General features: G+C 28.0%; 9 protein-coding genes and 1 long non-coding RNA gene across 16 annotated transcripts; 5 read left to right on the top strand and 5 right to left on the bottom strand.

Moving 5' to 3' along the window:
- Positions 1-179: 179 nt before the first annotated feature.
- LOC100747697 (very long-chain-fatty-acid--CoA ligase bubblegum) lies at positions 180-10,070 on the top strand. Of its 2 annotated transcripts, none has more exons than XM_003492064.4 (13): positions 180-334; positions 4,994-5,061; positions 5,194-5,245; positions 6,273-6,471; positions 6,546-6,680; positions 6,763-6,958; positions 7,035-7,136; positions 7,210-7,356; positions 8,034-8,506; positions 8,883-9,097; positions 9,173-9,324; positions 9,394-9,519; positions 9,609-10,070. In XM_003492064.4, exons 2-13 carry the CDS (start codon positions 4,999-5,001, stop codon positions 9,801-9,803), a joined length of 2,055 nt encoding a protein of 684 aa, XP_003492112.1. In that variant the 5' UTR covers positions 180-334; positions 4,994-4,998; the 3' UTR covers positions 9,804-10,070. The 2 variants fall into 2 exon arrangements, with proteins under 2 accessions (XP_003492112.1, XP_003492113.1); XM_003492065.4 differs by lacking the exon at positions 180-334 and adding an exon at positions 3,807-3,927.
- On the bottom strand, positions 2,048-2,728 carry LOC112213430. The gene is made up of 2 exons (XR_002947324.2): positions 2,272-2,728; positions 2,048-2,187 (listed from the first exon to the last, which is right to left on the bottom strand). It is a non-coding gene; the product is annotated as an uncharacterized LOC112213430 (long non-coding RNA).
- Positions 10,071-11,009: 939 nt separating the features above from the next.
- On the bottom strand, positions 11,010-12,840 carry LOC100747340 (alpha-endosulfine). The gene is made up of 3 exons (XM_003492061.3): positions 12,396-12,840; positions 12,043-12,159; positions 11,010-11,878 (listed from the first exon to the last, which is right to left on the bottom strand). The coding sequence occupies exons 1-3, from the start codon at positions 12,435-12,437 to the stop codon at positions 11,708-11,710; spliced, it is 330 nt and encodes a 109-aa protein (XP_003492109.1). The 5' UTR covers positions 12,438-12,840; the 3' UTR covers positions 11,010-11,707.
- On the top strand, positions 12,758-13,964 carry LOC112213416. Its single transcript, XM_024369913.1, has 3 exons — positions 12,758-12,988; positions 13,080-13,099; positions 13,138-13,964. The coding sequence occupies exon 3, from the start codon at positions 13,188-13,190 to the stop codon at positions 13,728-13,730; it is 543 nt and encodes a 180-aa protein (XP_024225681.1). The 5' UTR covers positions 12,758-12,988; positions 13,080-13,099; positions 13,138-13,187; the 3' UTR covers positions 13,731-13,964.
- On the bottom strand, positions 13,854-16,038 carry LOC100747107 (proline-rich protein PRCC). Of its 3 annotated transcripts, XM_033322565.1 has the most exons (4): positions 15,558-16,035; positions 15,061-15,484; positions 14,935-14,991; positions 13,854-14,867 (listed from the first exon to the last, which is right to left on the bottom strand). In XM_033322565.1, exons 2-4 carry the CDS (start codon positions 15,469-15,471, stop codon positions 13,953-13,955), a joined length of 1,383 nt encoding a protein of 460 aa, XP_033178456.1. In that variant the 5' UTR covers positions 15,472-15,484; positions 15,558-16,035; the 3' UTR covers positions 13,854-13,952. The 3 variants fall into 3 exon arrangements, with proteins under 3 accessions (XP_033178456.1, XP_012244923.1, XP_003492107.1); XM_012389500.3 differs by having other exon boundaries at positions 13,854-14,864; positions 15,061-16,038; XM_003492059.4 differs by having other exon boundaries at positions 15,061-16,035.
- Positions 16,039-16,365: 327 nt separating this feature from the next.
- LOC100747575 (39S ribosomal protein L34, mitochondrial) lies at positions 16,366-16,873 on the top strand. The gene is made up of 2 exons (XM_003492063.4): positions 16,366-16,527; positions 16,604-16,873. The coding sequence occupies exons 1-2, from the start codon at positions 16,487-16,489 to the stop codon at positions 16,803-16,805; spliced, it is 243 nt and encodes an 80-aa protein (XP_003492111.1). The 5' UTR covers positions 16,366-16,486; the 3' UTR covers positions 16,806-16,873.
- LOC100747222 (mitochondrial RNA pseudouridine synthase rpusd4) lies at positions 16,872-18,353 on the bottom strand. The gene is made up of 4 exons (XM_003492060.4): positions 17,993-18,353; positions 17,755-17,932; positions 17,490-17,679; positions 16,872-17,430 (listed from the first exon to the last, which is right to left on the bottom strand). The coding sequence occupies exons 1-4, from the start codon at positions 18,168-18,170 to the stop codon at positions 16,933-16,935; spliced, it is 1,044 nt and encodes a 347-aa protein (XP_003492108.1). The 5' UTR covers positions 18,171-18,353; the 3' UTR covers positions 16,872-16,932.
- A 137-nt stretch (positions 18,354-18,490) lies between these two features.
- On the top strand, positions 18,491-20,447 carry LOC100741869 (26S proteasome regulatory subunit 10B). The gene is made up of 7 exons (XM_012389505.3): positions 18,491-18,652; positions 18,820-18,899; positions 18,971-19,010; positions 19,096-19,232; positions 19,304-19,676; positions 19,759-20,022; positions 20,100-20,447. The coding sequence occupies exons 1-7, from the start codon at positions 18,556-18,558 to the stop codon at positions 20,288-20,290; spliced, it is 1,182 nt and encodes a 393-aa protein (XP_012244928.1). The 5' UTR covers positions 18,491-18,555; the 3' UTR covers positions 20,291-20,447.
- LOC100747460 (tRNA (guanine-N(7)-)-methyltransferase non-catalytic subunit wdr4) lies at positions 19,268-21,759 on the bottom strand. The gene is made up of 2 exons (XM_012389506.3): positions 20,496-21,759; positions 19,268-19,493 (listed from the first exon to the last, which is right to left on the bottom strand). Exon 1 carries the CDS (start codon positions 21,682-21,684, stop codon positions 20,521-20,523), a length of 1,164 nt encoding a protein of 387 aa, XP_012244929.1. The 5' UTR covers positions 21,685-21,759; the 3' UTR covers positions 19,268-19,493; positions 20,496-20,520.
- Positions 21,541-23,755, top strand: LOC100746898 (alkaline ceramidase). 4 transcript variants are annotated; one of them, XM_012389511.3, is made up of 5 exons: positions 21,541-21,584; positions 22,653-22,765; positions 22,871-23,027; positions 23,100-23,337; positions 23,416-23,755. In XM_012389511.3, the coding sequence occupies exons 2-5, from the start codon at positions 22,673-22,675 to the stop codon at positions 23,735-23,737; spliced, it is 810 nt and encodes a 269-aa protein (XP_012244934.1). In that variant the 5' UTR covers positions 21,541-21,584; positions 22,653-22,672; the 3' UTR covers positions 23,738-23,755. The 4 variants fall into 4 exon arrangements, with proteins under 4 accessions (XP_012244934.1, XP_003492105.2, XP_012244933.1 ...); XM_003492057.4 differs by lacking the exon at positions 21,541-21,584 and adding an exon at positions 21,908-21,980; XM_012389510.3 differs by lacking the exon at positions 21,541-21,584 and adding an exon at positions 22,031-22,483.
- Positions 23,756-23,869: the final 114 nt, after the last annotated feature.

Below are 23,869 nucleotides of genomic sequence, written 5' to 3'. Positions count from 1 at the left end.
ATTCGTTATTTAGAATATGTTTAAACGTTTCATTGAAACATGTACAAACATGTACAAAGTGCAAGTAATTATGATTTCATTTCCATATAAAGTACAAATTCCTACCACATGGCAAGAAGATTTTATGTAATTGTCGGTTCCAAGTGTAAAATTTTCATATGATACAGATCGTAAGTTGACTGTGGATTAGCGCGGTAAACTCAGAGTTTCATCAGTATCGTAAGAACTTTCGTACCGTGCGGAGTTATCTAGTGGAAGTCTCAAGAGATACAAATATATTTTGTATATTCGTCAACTTATAAAATTGTCACTCAGAAGGAAACCAGGAACCAAGGTAACCACATCTGCTGACGCGATTTATAGAAAAGTTTATTATTCAAACGCAATATCTTTATTTTTAAAATAATAAAGATAAATCTTCATTTTTATCTTGTAATTTTACGAAGTTTAATGTAAAAATTATTATAAATATTTATATCTCAATATTTATGAATTTGAATAATTAATTGAATTTACTATGTAATGTGTAATAAATAATCAATCAATTTAACGGTAATATTTTATTGAACAAGAGTAATAAGCATTTTCCGGTATAACAAATTCATAAACGATATGTATATGAATGTGATGTTTATTAACTTCGATACACTATATACATATACGTATGTAAAGTTTTATATAGCGTGATCAGCAATTCCGGATTGTAACTTTCCAGTGATTCGTTATGTTCAATCGTCTTAGAATTCTTTTTTAGTCGTTTTAATATTATAAGAGGTATTAGAAAGAGGTAAAAAAGGAGGTATGCTTTATTGATTCAAAAAGAAACGTATCCTTTTGCAATAAACCGTTGATTGGTTAAATTAATGGGATCGTATGTTTATTTAGTTGAGGAATCGACCAATCACGAATCTCAACGTCAATAGAAAAAGCTTAATGACTGCGTTTATCAAATATTGTCATTTACTCTAAATCGTCATAGAATAAATAATAAAGCGATGAAACATAAACATCACTGAACATAGTGAAACGTTATACTATATATATATGTGTTTATATTCCTTATTTAAATGACTATCTTTACGATTCTTTTGTAATATTTTTTATAATAACGTATAATTACTCGTTAAAATAAAAGTTGCTAATTTGTTGATAAAATACTAGTAAAAGCTCATTATCATTACATTGATTGAATACTAACAATTACTCTTAATAACCTTTTTCCATTTCTTTCGCAATTTCATAAAATAAATTATTCGAGCTCATAGACCCACTTTCTTGTCTTCGAATGAATCGGATTGTACTAACGATTAACGGTACTATTCCTAGTGGAACACAGGGAAAAAGAGTTGGGATAGAATGAAACTTTTATAACAAAGATGTCAATAACGTTAACATTATTTCTTTTTACGTTTAGTCATTTATAAATTTTAATAATAGTTTTATACAGCCTCATAAGAGCTTACTGGCGATATTTACGCAAATTGATGTTTAATGACGATGAGACTGTGATAATCTAAATATACACAGTGCTCTCAGTTTAATCATTAAAAAGAGTACAGTTTTCTGAAATGAATAAGCTACTAAACGAAGAACGGTATCACTGTGTTGGATTGGCTGTCTCAGTGCAAATGCCCCAGTCCCAAACCCAATGCATATCTCATTAATAATTTTTTTTGGTCTATTATAAAGCACAAATTGAAAGCAAAACGTATTTTAAGGTTAAGAACTTATCAAAGTGGCTTATTAACCCTTTTTGCGCCGACCGAAAGAATTGTACCTAAATAAAGAATACCGAACCAATTTGATGTAATTTGGTAAGGTTGATATTGGTAAGAATGATATTTACGAAATTTAAAACGGAACATATTACGAAATAAAGAAAAAATAAATTAATGCCAATTGTATTTCAATATTTGTTGAAAATTATACTAATAATACTTATCCACAATCAATAGGAAAAATGGAAAAATCAGCTTTCTTTTATAAACAGTATTTGCAAATAAGAAGAATCATTGTTTAGTCATAGTTTGATGTAGAACACGTAGTGTAAAGCATAAATATTGCATCCTCAATTATTTGTAACAAAATTTCTAATATCAAAACACAAAACTAAATGATAATCCCATGATGCACAGTAAGCGCCAGGAGGATTACTTGCTCGAAAACAAGTGAGCTGGTATAACATCACTGAAATAACATTCTAATATTATTATAAACATCTATAGTTATCCGGCTATTGAAAATGTGTAATATTTACTTATTATCACTCACATAGATAATTTATAATTTTGCACAGATTACAAATTGTGCGTGAACTTCGCACAGGCCCACTAAAAATTTTATTCTCGTCCTATCGATGTAAGATTATTTTGTGAAACATAGGAAGATACTCTATTCTAAATAGTATTATTTACAACCTGTGACTAAGGCTTCAAGCAAATCTCCCGTGTCGAATTTTTATCTTACGGCATTAGCACATACACAATCTCGGTATCAATCATCGCAGAATATAACGAAAAGTTAAACCCCTAAACAATTTTTTCAATTTGTGGAATACCTCACACAGGACTTCTGCAGAAAAATTCAACCATTTATAATGTTTTATAAAGTTATTTTGAGATGAGATTCAAATAGTAAGGCGTCATCGTATACGCAACGATATATCGTTGTTGACACTTTTCGCAACTGTTACAAACAACGATATGACGTTGATCGGTACCAAAGAGGTTAAGACTACAGTCGAAAAATATGGGGGTCACTACCTGTATCTGTAATCGATAATCGTATCAAAAATATATTAATTTTTGTAAATATATCGTGTGTCGTTAATACACTATTATGATACACTGTTATCGGACAGACTGTACTTGACGCCTATAATTAATGAACTTTTAATTACAACAAATAATTATGACTAATATGACGTATTTTTCGTAAAACACTATTAGAATATTTTACATAAACTTAAAATCAGACTGCAAGTAAAAACAGATTGAAAATTTTTTGTTCTAAACTTTGAATCAGAAATAAATGATATAGGTAAAAAGAATTCTTTAGATTCATAATTTAATTAATTATATATTTCTAAAGAACAACATATAATAAATATCATGTCGGTTTTGAGATATCTTTTTAAGTTTCATACATACTAAAAAATTATATTCCGAATAAAATTGTTCATTTCCGAAGTTAATTAAATATTAAAGTTGTAATTTGACTTTAATTACATATTAACAGGGAAATATCATTTGTTGTTACATAATCTGAAATTATCAATGTCATGTCGTTTCTATTTTTCATCTAATAACAGGGATTTCTTCTCTTGTCTTACGTAGTAGTATTCGGTAAATAAAATTGAAATATTGATATGGATACATGATGCATGAATATTTCGTTTTTTAATCTTCCTTCTTACAGCACCTCGTTTTTACTACGAGACACGAAATTGTGTAACATGTTATAAAGTCCAATTACTTTTTTTTTATTCTTCGTCACCTTATTTGTGATTTTTATTAGTTTTTAGATATGCATTTAGCTTAACGGTCAATGTCGTTTATAAAATCAGCAAAAGGATTTAAAAACGATTATAAATCATTCAATTGCTGAATCCTTCGACAGTCTTTGAATAATTTTCTCCTCAATTGTATTTTCGCTCAATTTCGCGTCGATAGATTCCACGAGTATATTAAGAAATAATGTTGTTAATATGTAATCTTGCGCTGAAGCTTTTTTGTGACAGTAAAAATTATTTTGTTGTTTAAAAAATCGGGATTGAGATGTAAAAATTCGAGAACAAGATTAAATGTACCGCCGAAAGGCAGTACGATATTCTGTTATTGATTTTCGCTAGTCGAACAATACCTTTGTAGTTTCAGCAGGCCAGTGAACTTCAAATTTCATCTAAAATGGTTATTCTACTTTTCAAAGGTATTTGTTAGAGTTTTACTAATTACAGATGAACTATTCGACACAGAATTTGCATAAGTTATATGAATTTTCCGACTAATTTGATAAATTATCATTGAACTAATAATTTAATGAACTTTCACTTGACGAGAAATTAAAGCGTAATGATACTAAACGTATGATCTAAATTCAACCTACATATACATACATGTAAAAAATAAACTTCGCTGACGTTTAAAAATAATTTATCACTTACTGTACGCGATATGAATAGCTGTTACTGTTATATTTATCAAGTGTACTTTGTTCACATCATCTCATGTCTAGGGTACATAGAACAGAAGAAAGTTAAAAAAATTTAGTCTAGTTGCAACATCGTTATTCTGATAATTGTTAAAAATATATTTTGAAGGCCTATGAGAAACTACGCATTATTACATACAAATGGTTATAAGTAAACAATTCATAATAATGAAAATTACATACAAAAATATCGCGTTCACGAAAGTTTTCTTTTCTTTTCTTTGTATTCACACGATGCGGTTTAATTACGCAAATTAAACTTCCTTCCGCGTCTACTTTGCTTCTTCTTGAATACTACATTGATATTACATAAATTATTTATACTTGTTGAATTTAAACTATAAAAAATTTGGTTATACATAATATAACATACATTTTTCATTTAAGTCGATGATTTTGAATGCTTTGAGATCGTGAGGTCAAAGATTATGACATATCTATAGATTACTCTGTACTTTTTGGTACAAAGTTTAGTGCAGAGCACTTCGTATAATTTTGAAATAATTTTGCGTGATGTTGAAAAATACATTAAGTTTATACCGCATTTCAATAATTTTAATATATTTGGATAGTTTCGATTTCCGACAATAACAAATTCGTGAAATGTAGCTAGTGTTATCATTTATAATAATACGTAATGTATAGTAATATAGTAATGAGATTGAATCATTCAAATCGTTCGATCGTATATCATCGTAAAAATCACACTGCATTCAATCATACAATACATACTATAAAACAAACACATATACACTATTATAACACATATAATATGTCATTTTAGATAACATGAATACGGTACAGCCGCTCCAGACAAATGAAACAATAAAAGGATTTACGATGAACAACAAGGTACGACAGTAAGAAAATGATCAAATAGCAAATTGAAAATTTTTAATTTAATTTTTCATTTTTAATACCATTTTTACACAGTGAAACAAGAAGAATGATATATTGATATGAATGGTATTTTCAATATTACAGGATATAGCCAGTGAAGATTCCTATTATCCGAGTAACGAAACTGGTCTAGATGGTGAGTATCTATGTGAATCCTGTATTAAAAAGTTTTGAATATACGAATATAATATATACAGGGTGTCCTAGCTGAAGGAAATTACTTAATTATTTCTCTGTCTTTGTTTTTAATGCCATGAAAAATGTTTGTAGATATAAATGATTTCTAACGGGGAACATCATGGAAGAGAAAGCTTTTGATTTGTTCGTTTCTTTTTTTTTTTTTGTTTTTTCGAGATTACCATTATTTTTTATCTAAGAAGCAACGAGGAAAGCATTTAAATATGTTTAGATTATGATCTTCAGATAATCTTGAACACTAAGAGGATGATAAAATTATAAAACGATGTTATTACATTTATGTTATTACATTTTGAAAGGGATATTCGGTGATAACTATTAATTTATGTTTATCGACGGACATAAACAAAATCCATTCTCTAAGTAACTGGGCAGCGATTATTAATGTATTAATAAAACTTTCAATCTAACCAGTTATTCAAAGCATGAAGGAGTTGAACTGATTTACATTTATAATAAGGCAAAACGACGCGTAAGAGAAGTTATGTGATTGTATGTATAAAGAACGAGTTTCCGATCGCAACAGTCCATCACGTTTATCGTATGTGGAGATAATTAAAAACTTCGAACGAATCAATGACGTTGAAAATAAAAAACTATCACTCGGAACATTTCATTTATTTTAAATTTCAAATCGTGAGTTTACATACTATTCTAACATTGTCTCAAGCTCATCTGAAGGTCATGATTCAGGCATATTTATATGTAATTTCTCGCCTGCTACAAGATATAATAGAAAAAGATATACGCTTTGTACATAAAAAAATGACAATGAGCGAACAACGATTTTTCTTCCATGATATTCTGCTTTGGAAATTATTTAATCAATCATCAAATTTAATCGTACTACAGACGTTTTTTTATGGTATTAAGAACAAAGGATATATTTAAGTGGCCTTCTTCAGCTGGTACACCCTCTATGTTATCATTATTTACTATTTATGTCATTTATTCTATTTTTATAGGACCTGATCAAATTTTGCCCGCTGATAGTTTCACGACTACAAAAATAGACGGACGTGTACGAATACAATTAAATGACGAAGATTTTAATCCCATATCAGTTCCTGGATTATTGTCAAATACAGTTAAAAAATATCCTAATCATATCGCTCTAGCAGCAACACCTGATGAAACTGGTCACAGAAGAACATATACTTTTACGTAAGTAATCCACAGAGAAAGTATGAAAACTTGTTTCACATGAATTATTAATTTTCGTCACGTTATATGTTTAGCGAGTATGAAAATCAAATAAAAATCGTGGCCAAGGCTTTTATAAAATTCGGTTTAGAACGATTCCACGGGGTTTGCATTCTAGGATTCAATAGCCCGGAATGGTTGTTCTCAAATCTCGGCGCTATATACGCAGGGTAAATATCTATATCTACGTTTCTGAGGAAGATCTATAATATTTAATTTCAATATTTCATACATAATTTGCAATTCATTTAGAGGAATTGCTGTCGGTATATATACAACTAATACTCCAGATGCATGTCAACATTGCCTTCAAACTAGCCAGGCGAACATAGTAGTAGTCGAAGATTCAAAACAATTGGAAAAAATATTACAAATAAGACACAATCTTCCTCATTTAAAAGCAATTATTCAATACACCGGCACACCGAACGAAAAGGACGTTTTAAGCGTAAATCATCTTATCTATGATCTATGATAACGAATTCATTATTATGAAGTGAATAATAATAATAATTTCTTTACAGTGGAATGATTTAATAAAAATTGGAGAAGCAGAATCTGATGACAAATTAAACGAAATTCTGAAAAGAATTGCAACGAATGAATGCTGTACCTTGGTTTTCACGGTACAAAACATCAATTTTTTATGAGAATACTTTTACGAAGTGCCATAAAAACAAATATGTCTTTTATTTACAGTCAGGTACAGTTGGATATCCGAAGGCTGTAATGTTAAGTCATGACAATCTTATACATAATGTTCGATCTATGAATAGAACTTTTAAATTTAAAACCGCTTATCAACATATAATCTCTTATTTGCCTTTATCTCACGTTGCAGCACAGGTAAATTATCTAAATTTTTTGTTTTAAATTTTTAAAATTATATGTTATATTATACAGGCAATCCCGCATAATGTCAAGAGTAAATGATGATTCTACGTGCAAGAATAAGACGAAAATGTAACATGAAATTTTTTGTCTAAGACTCCCTTTTAGAGAAAATCGAGATTAAACATTTATCAAGTGTATTTGAACATGGCTAATTTTGGATTAGACAAGAGTAAATGATCGACAAAAAGATATTCTACATGTGAAAATGAGCTGAGGAAGTGCAATAAAATTTTTTTACAAGATCTTTTGTTTTCAAGAAAAGTAAATTTGAAAAATTTATCATACGCGTGTGCTAGGCCAATTTTTAACTAAACATGTTCAAACTCTGTCTTCTTTAAAACGAAAATTTTTACAGAAAAATTTTATTCTACATATATTTGACTCATGTTTGCATATAGAATAATTTCTTGCTGATTGATTACTTATACTTAACCAATAATTAGCTATGTTCAAGAATGGTGGACAAATTTTCAAATTTGATTTTTTCAAAAACAAAGCCTTAGACAAAAAGTTCTATATCTTCGTATTTGATATATTGTTGCATATGGAATTGCCGCTTAGTTGGTTGACTAAATTATGTGAAACAGTCTGTATATGTTGTAATTATATAATTTTTTTGATAATTCCAGATAATCGATATATATTACTGCATATATACAGTTGCTACGTTACATTTCGCGGACAGGAATGCTCTTAAAGGCAGTTTAGTTAATACTTTACTTGAGGTACGACCTACCATATTTGTAGGTGTACCAAGGGTATGGGAGAAAATATACTTTAAACTGCAAAGTGAAATTAATACTGGATTTATTAAATCAAGTATTGTTTCTTGGGCAACATCTCAAGGATATCATTACAATGTAAATAAAATGAATGGTAACGATCACAAACATTGGGGCTATATCTTTGCCAAATGGCTAATTTTTAACAAAATAAAAACAGCACTTGGTTTGGATAGATGCCATCATTGCGCTACTGCAGCTGCCCCCTTAAGTACACATATCAAAGAATATTTTTTAAGTTTAGACATCCCTATATTTGAAGTGTATGGAATGTCTGAATGTAGCGGTGGACATATTTTAAGTGCACCTGATCATTTCAAGTAAATACCTAATTACTTTTGTACACGATATCCTATTTAAATTGATTGCCGTGAATATTTTAGAAACTGAAAATATTGATGCTGAAAAATATTTCAAATAAAAGTTAGATGAGTCTGGGTGACATTTTTTAAATTAATTTCTTTTTAATTTAGGTTGTTTGCGTATATAGCAAATTTTTTAAATTTAGAAATTCTACTTATCTATCTACAAAAGACTAACATTGAATTATATATCTTCTGAAACTATTCATTCATGTCTGAAATATTTTTTATCATCTTCTGGACACATTCGCAATGACCGATTTAAAAAAATGTATATCGAATTAAATTTTGATAATTTACTACATTAATTTTTTCTAATCTATTTGATATTCAGATTAGGTTCTGTTGGTCGAACTATGCCTGGACTTAAGACAAAATTAGATAATCCAGACAGCAATGGTGAAGGAGAAATTTGTATGTATGGAAGACACATATTTATGGGATATCTAAATGAACCTGAAAAGACAGGGGAAGCATTAGATGGAGAAAGATGGTTACACAGCGGTGATCTAGGAAAAATTGATTCAAATGGATTTTTACATATTACGGGTAAACTTATTTTAAAGTACAAATTCTTTTTAATTTCTCAATGTTAGTCTTAATATATTTTTGTACCGAATGTAGGAAGAATAAAAGAATTAATTATTACTGCTGGTGGAGAAAATATACCACCAATTCATATAGAAGAGCTAGTATTAGCTGAATTGCCTGCATTAAGCAATGCTTTATTGATTGGAGACAAACGAAAATATCTTACCATATTAGTTACTTTAAAGGTAAGATAAGATTTCTAAGTATTATAATGTTTACATTACTGTTATTTATATAATTTGCATATATTTCAGACTAATGTTAATACTGAAACTGGTGAACCAACAGATGACTTCACTGAAGAAACTTTAAAATGGTTACAATCTATTGGAAGTACATCAAAAACAATTTCTGATGTTTTAAAAACACATGATCCTCTTGTAAGTTTATATATACCAAAAGCTTTAGTAAATTGAGAATAAATTTTGATATTTATTGAACATTATCTATAAACTTTACATTTTCTTAGGTATATGAAGAAATTGATAAAGCAATTAAAAGAGCCAATACGAAATCTATAAGTAATGCACAAAGAGTACAGAAGTTCCAAATTTTACCAAAGGATTTCTCACATGCCACTGGAGAATTGGGACCAACGCTTAAACTTAAAAGGAATGTTGTTTATAAAAAATATGAAAATTTGATAGAAGATATGTATAAGTAAATATCTAAAAAGGTCCTATTTATTACTTAAAAGAAGGAAAAACGAAAAAACATTTCTAAAATAAATACAGAAGTTACAGAAGTCAAAATATGCCTACATAAAGTGCTTTAATATTCAAATTAATTATGAAATTACACAATTTAGAAAATTTTAATGTAATATTCTCACTACTAATTTATATGTTACTTGAATTAATCTTAATTACTAAATATTTTAAACAAAATTTAATTTTAAAACTTCCATAAGATACTTATTCTCTTATAACAACTATAAAGAAAGTAGACATAAATTATTTTTTTGAAATTTGAATATAAGATACATGTATAATGTATTTAGAAATATTCAGTATACATATATATATATATATATATATATTATAGTATAATTAAAATAAACTTTTATATAAAACGTTTTGATAGAAAAACTTTTGGTATAAAACATTTTGTAATTTATTAAAACTAAATTATTGCTTATCAATATATTTTTCTGTGACAATAAAATTTACACTAATTGTTTTTTGATATTCCATTAAAAAATGGATAGATAAAAGTGGCTAAGAATAAAATAAGTGCCTATTTCACATTACTGTAAATAATAATTTTTAGATCAAATTATATTTATATCTTTAAATATGAGTTACATATGAATATAATGGTATGTGGGTATTGAATATATCTAAAATAAGTTTAATACTATTACATTAAATATCTATATATATAAAATATAAAGATATAAAAAAAAATAAATTTTATTTGGCAGATGTGGGATATAACACTTAAATAATATAGTGAAATAGATAAGTAATGTATGTATTAAAAGCTTTTTAATATTACATAATTGATACTTTTGTTCAATTTATTATATTTAGCTGAAACATTAATGAATAAAAAGAATACAAATTTTTTCCAATGTGCTTATTAATATATGTATCATAAAAATATTTCTTAATATATACCTAAAAGCTATAATTAATTGATGATGTAATAATAAAATTATCTTATGTAAGTGCACTTTTTAAAAATTTTACTATATTAATTAGTTTTAAATATAGAAAAATGTATTTATACAACAAAATAAAATTATTTAGATTTCTATATGCTTCGACATAAATATGAAAAATAATTAATGTTAGTTAATGTGTAAAAACCTATTATTTAAATCATTTTTTTTTACGAAAATAATGGATAGGTAACTAAATAAATATGAGAAAGTTTAAATTACAATATATTACTAATGTAGTTTACAATAACCAAAACAACTATTATATTTAAGTTTCTTTTATGCTACATACAGATTCTTATGATAACTTGACATCTTATAAGAATATAGTCTATTAAGCACATCACAGCAACTTTGGAAATGCAGGTCTGTATAACGTTTCATTCTGAAACTCTATTGCATATACAAGTGATTACATTTACAGTATCATCTTTTATCATCAATCTCATATTTTGGATTAGTTTCATTGCTTATTTTAATAGGAAATTTTGAAACTCTACATTTATGTATTTGAATCTAAGATACAATGAGGATTAACTTAGACCTCAAAATCAACTTACAAACAACATAAAAATTGCTAAGTATTAACACCTTTAGTATATGAAAAAACAGAATTATAATATTTGACACATGATACATTGTTACAAATTGTTACAATTTTTATTCTTTTAAGTGCCCTATATCTTCAAATATAACTTTTAAGAAAAACTTTCATAGCACACATGTATTGTATTAAAAAGCAATGTATTGATAATGAATAAGCATTCCAAAAATATTATGAAAACTAATCTTTTAAGATAATACCATCTACAAAACATAAAGATACTGAACATTTAAAATTTAGATTGTGTATAATCGCATTATATATCACTGGAGTTACGATACTTTTAAAACATTACAAAAACTTATGATGTACTTGTTGTATTGAATTTTTGTTGGATAATAGATGTCTTTCGTTGTGGTACAGTTTCAGGTGTAGGTATAGCATCACCTGTTGGCAGAACACCAGCTGGTTTTGGCTTAGCTGTATATTTTTGTTTTGCCATTTGATAATCTCCAGAATCAAAATATTTTTGCTGAAAGTTTTTTCACATATAACTTAGAAAAATTTCTTTATGGCAATTTGCATTATAGATATATTTATTATAACACCACAATTATTTAGCATTTTAATCAAAAAATTATCTATTAACTCATAGAAGTTTAAATAATTAATTTATATATATGTATGTATATATACCCCTTTAGCTAGCCTCTTCTGTAGAAATGCTGAATGTCCACTAATTGGGCGACCAGTATTTGGAAATTTTGCTCTTAATTTTGCTTCTTCTATTTTTTCAATATCATTTGAAGATAACTGAAACAAAAATTATTTTATACTTTTCGATAGTTATTGTGTATAGATATAATTGTAAAAATCAGTAAAATTACAATATTGATACAACATTAGCTTTAACAACAAGCATTATCTTCAAAATATTGTAACATTTAAATTTTCTGGAACGAACTTGAACATAATTTAAAATAATAAATATCGTATTATAATTTAAACGCAAGACAAATAGAAAACTATTATTTATTTTAATATTATACCTCAACTGTTTCAGACAGTTCATTTGCTTGATCGTTGCTCATCGTTGGTTGCTGTTTCTAACCACTTTTTTGATGATGACGGCTTTTAGAATTACACAAGTATCGGTCAAATATTTATTTCAACACTACAGCATAAAAGCATATGGCGCAGAGACGCCGATTTTTTACATTAAAACTCGTTCTCGTTCAACAAAATTTAATTATTCACAATTTTAGAAATTTTATCATCGCCGAAAACAAATATCTGTCAATGAAAGTGGACTCAACACAGGCAGCAACAATATTTCGCATACAGTCATATATTTCTAGATAGCCGTTACCAGAGTTTGATCTAGGTGTGAATTTTCATAACGTACAGACGATAAAAATCAATATTTAAATAAGGATTTATAAATACACACGTCAGCTTATATAAGCGAATTGTCATAAAATGTGGTAATAGTTTGATGCAGATGTGCATTTGCGAAGCGGAAAATGCGGTCGATAAAAATGGTTAATATAAATATTTCATCTCACTAAATCGCTTTTCTTGAAAATGTGTGTTAAATTTGTGAATAATCAATGAATAACAAAAGTGTAACAGCGAGGTAAAAATGCGTAATATTTATGAAATTCTTTTACAGCCTTATTAAAGTTTGATAAAAATGAAACTACTATCACATCATATAGTAATCATAAATAACTCTTAAAAAACAATAGATGGAATTTTTTACGCAAAATTGTAGCGCAAAATATCATGAAGAACTTATTTTGCTAAAAGAACAGTCGTTACTACAACCTCTGCAAAAAGTAATGTTAGAAACAAGCGAAGAAACTATAGCTTTCAGGAAGAAGATATTATTATTATTGAATAAATTAAACTTGGAATCACAATCTTTGCCTAATGACATCAAAGAAGGATTACAAAAAATAGCCTTGCTTTTAAGGTATGAAAAGCTAAGTGATTTTGATGCTATTACTCTGAATATAGTGAGTGAAAGGAAGAAAATAGAAGAAAAGAAGAGACAGTATGAAGAAAAACAGTTGGCGTTATTATATGATGATCATTCTAGAAAATATACTATTTTTTCAAGGAAACTTAATTGTTTGCAAGAGGCTGTAAATTCACTTGAAAGCATTATTGAGGATTCTCAGAAAGAGCAAGCGGATATTCACTGTAACCATGTTTCATTATTTACAAAGTTAAAAGAATATCAGCAAACTGCAGAAAAGTTAGAAACTGACTTAGCAGATATGCAAGTAGAAGATCTTTATCTCAAAAAAATATTAAATAAGTATCATAGGTATTTAGAAATGTCAGATGAATTAGCAGAACTTAATCAATATTTTAGTTAATATAGAGATTTACCACCAAGTTTACTACAAGCTAAACCTCTAGTTGTAATTAAAAAAAAGGAATATGAAACTTTAAAGAACACCTTTTTGGAGAAAGCAAAATGAATGATAGGTGTAACAGTATTGTTAATCAATATCTTACTTTATAACTTTTTCACTTTTATACAATAACAAAGAAAAAATGTTGTATGTACAAACATATCTAATACAAGTCTTCTATATTTAAAAACCATATTTTGATTGTGTTTGTTTTCTGGTTAACCTATTTTGTGCCCATTGATTCTTCAATTCCATTTCCATTGCCTTAGCTTGATGTGCTAAGTATGTTATTTGGTGTTTCTTTTTAGACTGAGAACTTACTCCCCCACCTTGCATAGATATTGGTCTTTGTACAGGCTCTTCTGTTAATGCTTTTACTAACCATTCCCTTTCATCAGGTTTAATATCTTCTCCATTTATTTCTATAATATTTATTTCTTCAATTTCTTTAGATTTTCGTTTCACTCCTCTTTTCCCACAGAGGTACTCAATAGCCTTATCATCAAAAGCCACATTACCTTCTGAATCTACATTATATTCTTGTTCAGGCAGTGGTAATTTTGGACCTATTTCTGTCTTATTTTTTAATAATATTTCTTCTCTTGGTAAATTCATGACGTTACTCACTAATGTCTTTTGAGATTTATTGATACTCATTTCTGTTACAACTATATCAGAATTACCAGTGGACCAATTAGGTAAATTGTTATCTTCTTTAGGATTATTTTTAAATTCTAGATCAAAGTTATTTAATTCTACATTAACATTCAAGGAATCTGGTAAAGTGGAAGATGAAACAGTATTAGCTGTTGTTAGTGCAAAGAAATCTGTAACAGAATTACTATCACTGCCTATGGTTGTGTCATCTTCATCGTCAGAATTTGAATCATAAGTTATACTTATGGAACTTTTTGTTGTAATAGGTTTTATGAGTTTTCTGCTATTTGAATCTTTTATATATGTATCTTTGCTAGGTTGAACTGTAATTTGACTAGATTCTTTAACAACTTTATTAATAACACTAGGTACTAAATTATTGGTACTTTTGACTTCAGTTCCTTTAGGTGGTGGCAACAATACTAAAAGTTTACTACCCTTCTGAAATTATACATGAATTTTAATTTCATTCATTACAAATTATTTCTTATACATACATAATACTTACACTTGATGATTCAACTTTATTGGATTTGAATTCATTTTCCTTTGCAACATCTTTAAACTGCAATTAAAACAATGTATCGATTCACAAGAAATAAGAGAAGTACATAGAGATAAAATTTTATCTTACTTCAGATACAGACGGCACTGTTATTTTAACTGGAACTCGATTCCTTTTTATTGGTCTCTCAGATTTAAATTCAATTTCCTTTTTCGGTGGTATATCATCTTCTTCTGTGACATCCTTTGCTTCAGTAATCATACTTTTGGGTTTAGGTAACTTATCAAAGTGTATTTTTTCTAATGATGCGCTTGTCTTAGGTATTTCTATGTTAATACTATTTTCACCACCTTTTTCTGCAAATATACTGTGTTCTGAAGTAGGTAAATATAACTTGTGATTTGTGTGTAAAACTGTAACCTCTGAAGTAACTCTATTTTCGATTTCGGTATTGCAATTACTTCTTTCATCGTCTGAACTTTCATCGCTACTTCCATATGCAACGAGACTCATTTTCACGTGAAAAGAATTATCGTTCATATAAATAAAATCACTGCTTGATGCAACATATACGTTAGAATTAGAACCTCAGAAAAATATTAATGACTGTATAATTATACACATACATATACAATGTATGAGAAGGTATGAGATAAATTTATTTAATGTATAGCCAGAGATGAACTCTGGTATAGCCTGAAAATTTCTCTATTATTTTTGTTGCTTTCAACGTTATTGATTCAGCTAAGAATAAACAATAAACTTTTAACGTTATAACCACTAGTGAGATACAATTCACGATCATATAATTATATAATGTAATCATTTATGTGATCGTAGTCATAATCTATACAACAAGCCGAAGCAGTAAACATAAACAAAATGTGATTGCTGCAACTGCAACTATTGGCTGCCGACTATACTCCATCCAATGAGAGAGTCAGTAAAGATAAACAAAACGTGATTGTTGCGGTTGCTGCTATTGTCTACTGCTAGTTAAACTTGCGTGTATATACATTCTATATACATATATATGATACAAATGGATGCAATCTTCTTTGTTTGTTGTGCCATCGTGTAATTCCGCAGCCACTTCTCGTCTCTGTATTCGCATATCTAAGCAAAAGTCACCTAGTGGTAGAATTCGCAACTGCTGAAAACTATACCATAAAGCAGGTTCCTCTCTGGTTATATACCACGGTTACACTGAAAACGTTAAAAATTATCTAAAAATTTAGATTTTTAACCCAGTTGTTAAATTGATTCCTTTGTCACTTTAGCTTTACAAATAAATTACATGTTACATTGTTTGTATTGTAACATGTTGTAAATTACAATTACATGCTACATTATGAAAAATCATAAACATGATGTATTAATTTGAAACACGATCATGTGAACCGATTCGTATTTGCCTCCACAGCAAATGACCTTAGCACATACAACTTTCAGGTGCAAAGACAAGGCTCTCTGGTAGGACTTGGGTGTCCGAATAATACCTAATTTGTGGTTATAATAAGTTAAAGTATAAAATTACTTTTAAAAATTTTACAATATGATAGGCACTTTATTCTCCAGTGCATGTCAAACATTTCCGTATGATGTTATTCAGTATATTTGATCGAAATAATATATAAGTCGGTGTGCTTTTCTTAGTTACACTGTTTTACAGGCGGCTTGCATCGTTGAGTCCAATAATAACCAATCCATGGGGTCTTATATTGAGTAGAACTAGAATGAGGTATCATTTTCCCCGTCCTAATGAGCGTCGTCGTATTAAACGACATGGATGGGATACAAGGATGTCAACTTTAAGTGGACGGAAAATTCTTATGAGAAGAATATTGAAAGGCAAATACGTACTTAGTCATTAAATATTGTATTTTGAGTCATTACTAAATAATTATATTGTTTTCTTAAATAAATATATTAGAATACTATATATAAGGTTAAGAAATATGATTTTACAAAATAAAAAGACTCAGATTTAAATCATGGTATTTATAATGCTGATTGTGATTTATAAGACATTATTGGCATTAAATATTTAAAATCAAGCTGTTTACATGTCCAATCAAAAGGTGGCATTAAAGGAGCTTCAATTGTTAAAGTTTCTCCAAAAAATTGTTGTAGAACTACTGACTTTAAGTGAATGTGAACAGGAATAATTTCTTGTTGATTATGCCTTACATTTAACAATCGCAGAAGTCTTATATCCAATTTTGGTAGTCCAGGACTAGTAAGAAATGGGTCAACTCTTACATAAGTATTCCCTATTTTCTGAATCCGAGATGCATAAATATTATCTCCTAGAATTGGAGTATACATATATGTAGTAGCAAACATTCTAAGAGCATTTTTACTATGAGTAGATGATTTTAATTCAATTAAAGAACACAAATTAAGTGTAGAGTTGGATAACACCTTGTATTGTGTTTTTAACAGTTTTATCTTGCGATACTTTTCTTCATTTTGAGACCATGATGACGTAAGAATCATCTGAAATTTTTTTTATGGTAATATATAATTTCTTTTCAAACAGTATTTGATAAACTTACCTTTCTGTGGTTAAATTGAGGATTTGAAATTACTTTAATTCCCAAACGGGTCTGACCTTTCAATTGTTTTGGTATACCGACTGTAATTATCCAATAAGTATTTGTTTCAAAGTGAGAACGAGCACATGCAAGTTCTATAGCATGATGAACACGCTCATCTGCTGCTAATAATGTAATACCACTCATATACCTAATTTCAAGAATAATTGTGAATGTAAATAAGAAACACACTATTAACAATTATTAATAAATGATTTGTAGTTACATTTCAGGGCATCTAACTATAGTTAAATTTAAATAATTCAATTGTTTAGCTATATAAGGTAAAGCATCATTTAATGTATAATTTACACTATTGGGTAGATTATTTCGTGTAGGTATTGTGCTTGTGTCAGGAGTCCTGCGTCTTATTCCGTATGGTTTATTCAATGCTACTAATCCATCTATAAAATCAAAATTAAAGCTTGAAACCTGAAGATATAAGTTTATGTTAAGTGTATTACCTTTATTATAAACTATATTGTTTAAAAGATCATCCGAAAATTGTCTAAATGATTTCCAGGGATGAATATGTTTATAAGGATGATTTTCTATATAATTTCTTTTCAATATTTTTCTACATGATGTACCTCTGGTATATGCACATTTGAGTGCATAAGATCTAGTTATTAAAGTTAGCATTCTAATTTCATTGATTCCAATACAATCTTTTTTATGATTTCATCAAAAAACTATCAAGATGCAAGATACCTTAAAAAACATAGGTTAAGTCACAGCTGAGTCGATGTAGTTAAGTAATAACTCAGTAAATAAGTTGTGTATGTATACATTGTAACATTTGCAATAAAAGAGGATTCACAATATAAAAGCAGTAAATAATTAATTTAAATCCAGCTTTAATTAGTACTATTGAATATAAAAAGGATATTTCGGATAAAATATTTGTCTTATTAAATTCTGAAATTAATATTTCAAAATAACTATATGCACATAACACAGGCCTTACAGCTTACACGGTGTTCATAGAAACATTGCCTGAGACAGTTAGACAGCAAATTAAGTAAAGATGGCAACCACCGTGGATTCGGTTAGGGAAAAAGCCCTTCAAGATTATCGAAAAAAGCTTATAGAACATAAAGAAGTGGAGTCACGTTTAAAGGAAAGTAAGTTAAATCTATTAGATATATTGATTTTGCTTGTTGTACTTCTATACAAAATTTGGAATACTTAACCTTAATCTTACATACATGGATTATTATTATTATTAAAGAACCTATTTATATTTATGTACATGATTTAATAAACTTTTACCATATTTTTATCTTTTTAGTGAGAGAGCATCTCAAAGATTTAACAAAACAGTATGATAAATCTGAAAGTGATTTGAAAGCATTACAAAGTGTTGGTCAGGTATGTTATAAATCTTATTTTTAATGATTCTTAGTATTTTCTATTATAAATGTAATGTATTTACACTTTAGATCGTCGGAGAAGTATTGAAACAACTTACAGAAGAAAAGTGTAAGTTTAAGTAAAGTTTCTGAGTAAAATAAAAAGGTGTCCTTATATATAATATATATATAAACACATAGGTTTTTATTTATAGTTATAGTAAAAGCAACAAATGGTCCACGTTATGTTGTTGGATGTAGGCGCCAACTTGATAAAAATAAATTGAAATCTGGAACAAGAGTAGCCCTTGACATGACTACTCTTACTATAATGCGTTATTTGCCCCGTGAGGTAAAATTTATTTTGCCATAAATCAATGTTACATATTTCAGTAAACTTTAAATGTTTATTTATATATTTAGGTTGACCCATTAGTTTATAATATGTCACATGAAGATCCTGGAGATGTTACATATAGTGCAATTGGTGGTCTAAGTGAACAAATACGTGAACTGAGAGAAGTTATAGAATTACCATTACTAAATCCTGAGTTATTTCAAAGAGTTGGTATCACCCCTCCAAAAGGATGTCTCTTGTATGGCCCACCAGGAACTGGAAAAACATTATTGGCTAGAGCAGTTGCTAGTCAGTTAGATGCAAATTTTTTGAAAGTTGTGTCAAGTGCTATTGTTGATAAATATATTGGTGAATCAGCAAGGTTAATTAGAGAAATGTTCAATTATGCACGAGATCATCAACCTTGTATTATATTTATGGATGAGATTGATGCAATTGGTATAAATATTATTATTCGTAAGAAAAAAAGGAAGGAGGAGAGTAAAAAATAAAATGTCTTTAATTGTCTATTCTTATGCAGGTGGACGCAGATTTTCGGAAGGTACAAGTGCCGACCGAGAAATTCAAAGAACTTTGATGGAATTGTTGAATCAAATGGATGGTTTTGATTCTTTAGGTCAAGTTAAAATGATAATGGCTACAAATAGACCAGACACTTTAGATCCAGCTTTGTTACGACCGGGTAGATTAGACAGGAAAATCGAAATTCCACTACCCAATGAACAAGCACGTTTAGAAATTTTAAAAATTCATGCTGGTCCTATATCTAAGCATGGAGAAATTGGTAATTTTTATCTTTACTTCAACAAAATTTCTTTTCTCGTTTTATAGACGCTCCTAATCATTTTAAATTTATTTCAGATTATGAAGCAGTAGTTAAGCTTTCAGATGGATTTAATGGTGCTGACTTAAGAAATGTTTGCACTGAAGCAGGATTATTCGCAATAAGATTAGAAAGGGAATATGTAATACAAGAAGATTTTATGAAAGCAGTAAGGAAAGTCTCAGATAATAAGAAGCTTGAGTCAAAATTAGATTACAAGCCTGTTTAATTTATATACATATAATGATTACATGAAATTTCAAATTCAATTCATTTACTAAATACTGTGTGGATTAATAAACTTATCTTACTTTATTGTAATACTATTTGTATTTTATAATGAAAATATCTATGAAATTTCTATTAAACATTTTATTTCAATCTAATGTTATTTTTTATAATTATATTTTTTTCTATATAAAAATCATTCATACCTGCTATAATGTTACATGCAATTGATTATGCATCAATTGAATTTGTAAGACGCGTTTTTTTCCGTTGTAAATATTCTTGCACATTATCATATTTTCTTTTATACAGGATTGAAAATAAATTTTGTTGAGTAAAATCTTTTTTTAGTGTTTTCCAATAATTATTTAAGTTATTTATTTTATAATCTGCTCCATCAGTAAGTATAAAATTGTTATTTTTAAATTCATATATTTTAAATCCAAGTTCATTTAATATCCATAGATTATTTTTGTACAGATAACATTCTATTGGTTCGCTGTCTGCAATTATAGATTGCACATATACTACTTCAAAGTTTGATTTTGATGTGCTATTAATTATGTATACTAATAATAACGTATTATTATAAAAGCTCATTATAGCTAAAGATGAAGTTGTATTAAGTGCCAAAAGCTTTAAATGTTTAACAGGTAAAACATCAACAAACTCTTCTAAGTTATAATTATGAAGTTGTTCGTTAAACTTTTCAATATCACTTTTAGATATTTTATTATGAAAATTAATACATAATAATTCTTTTCCAATCTTGTAGTCCCATAATATAAACATTCCATCTCCTCCACAAGATATTAAAACATTTTTGTCATGAGGTAATTCCAAAATGTTTGTTACAAATTTTGTATGTCCTAAACAATAGGATACAATATTATATGAATTTGGGAACATAGACACTCTAATTTTTTCATCTCTATCTGTTGTAATAATGTACTTTCCATCTTCCGTAATTAATATGTCAAGTAACATTGATAAATGTCCTAAAAGTAGGACCCCATTGTCAGACTGCTTATTAGAAAATAGGTAAACATCTCCTGTTTTATCAGCAACAACTATGTCGTTGTTTGGAGTAAATTGCACTTTGCTGGCAGCTCTAGGAAGTATTTTATTTAACACAAGATTTTGACTTTTTCTTTCATACAAACATAGTTGCTTACGATTTGTATAGACAAAGAAATATTTTCCATCATATGAGAACATTACGTTGGTAATCGTGTGAGAAGTTTCTTTGTTTACGTTGTTATGCAAATCAACTTTTTTATCACTTTGCAATTTAGGTAAAGAAATAGTTGTTTCTGTACCATTTTCAATATTATACATTACAATTTGTTCATTATTACATATAATAATGTCTGATTCGTATATACAAAAACTCATTATTGAAAAATGAAATTTTTATGAGCAAAAAATACAATAATTTTAATTAGAACACTATTTTTACGTTTATTATTATATGTTGTTCATATATTCGAAAAGAATAAATTTGTATATATTTTACTAAGTTATAAAATTTTAATAAATTAAATCCTTTTTTCGATTATATATCACATATATTAACTTTTAAAATTGTCAACATTCACTGCACATGAATAGTTCCGCGTGGATTGCATGTTGAATGTGTGATATAAACTATACATGTAAACTATATTATGTCCATCGAGACGTGAGACAAGGTAGTAGATTATACAGTAGTAGAATAGTATCAACTGGTACCAACTTTTACAAAAGAAATTATAGATGTATGAAAATCCAGAAACATAAATACAGAATCAAATTCCTTGAAAAAATTATTTAGTATTAAACATTTTTAACCGTTTCTAATATCGCGAAAAAGCTGTGAAGATCTCTTTCGTTAGATCAATATCTTTAAAAGATTTATCTATTAATGTGTATCATCAATTAAGTACATGTATGTCTTTCTAACCGTTGCATTCTTAAGCAGCTTAAAGCGTAAGCGTAAATATCATTGTCTTCAACTTTTGACAAACATACAAACATGTATGTGACATAATGTTGATTAATCGCGCGAAAAATACATATATATATATTTGTTAATCATCTTTTGTTTGCAATTTGTCTGCAAATTGCAATAGATATGTGTCATGCTTTGCATATATAATAGAAATCCTCAATGCATATAAAAGTGATACGAAATGACAATATGTGTTATTAAAAGGTATGAGAGACATAAAAAATCCATAAACATTTCTCTTTGACTTGCATATTCTTCATAAACTTAAAATAGTTTAGTGACTCATTTCTGTATTATTACAATTATACATTTTTTATACAGATTATAGATTACAAATGTTACATTTATACTTTTTTATATTGATAAAAATCAGGTAAAAATATATATTTCGATATGTGGAAACCGTTTGAAGCTGGTAGTTCACCAATTGATTGGTGTGAACGCAATTATAGTATTTCTTCTAGTATTGCGGAATTTATGAATACGGTTTGTATGTACAATGATATAAACAAAATTCTTTCTTTTTTCTTTTTAAAATTATAGAACTTATAAATTCCTAAAATATTAAACTAAAAATATTTTTATTCACAGCTAAGTAATGTAGTATTTTTGTTACTTCCACCTGTTCTAATGCATCTCTTTAGAGATTATGGTCGATTCGTAAATCCTGGAATTCATATAATTTGGTTCTTACTGATGATAGTAGGTCTTAGTAGTGCATATTTTCATGCTACATTATCCCTTATAGGTAAGTAGTAATATATCATAGATTTATAGAACATAAATAAAAACATAAGAATTACTTGTTTTTTTGTCATAGGACAATTGCTAGATGAATTAGCAATTTTATGGGTATATATGGCTGGTTTTTGTATGTTTCTTCCACGAAGGTATTTTCCAAATATTTTACATAATGATAGAAAACTTCTTGCCATATGTGCAACTTTACCAACTCTAATTGCAACTGGTTTGTCATTTATACATCCCGCAATAAATGCATTTGCTTTAATGAGTCTTGGTATACCTGCATTTGGATTTATGATCATTGAATTAAAAAGGTAAAATTCTTAATTAACATCTATATAAGATTTTATGTTGTAATCTCTAATTATATCATCATGCATGCTTTTCTTAAGGACAAAATCAATGAGGGTTTATAGATTGGGTTTACGATGTGGTGCTGTATGGTTATTAGCAGTTGCTTGTTGGCTGAATGATCGTTTATTTTGTGATACTTGGCTGAACCTGAATTTCCCTTATTTACATGCACTTTGGCATTTATTTATTTTTATTGCAAGTTACACAGCAGCTGTACTTTTTGCATATTTCTCTGTAAAAGAGGAAAAGCCACAGCAATCACCAGTACTAAAGTATTGGCCAAAGAATGATTTTGAACTTGGTATACCATATGTAACTATTAGAAGTTATGTTAAACTTGATATAAATACAAATATATAATTATCAACATCAATATTATGAAGGCTGTTTTGTATTTAAAAATAATGATTAGTGATTTAAAACGCAATATACTATTTACTTTACTTATTTAAAGAATTTAACTTTGTACTAGCGTTTTTACAAAGAAAAATA

Source organism: Bombus impatiens, unplaced genomic scaffold (genome assembly GCF_000188095.3).
Source record: "Bombus impatiens unplaced genomic scaffold, BIMP_2.2 scf_0647, whole genome shotgun sequence".
NCBI lineage: Eukaryota > Metazoa > Arthropoda > Insecta > Hymenoptera > Apidae > Bombus > Bombus impatiens.
Note: the sequence above shows the minus strand (reverse complement) of the source record. Positions and strands in the feature narration are given on the sequence as shown.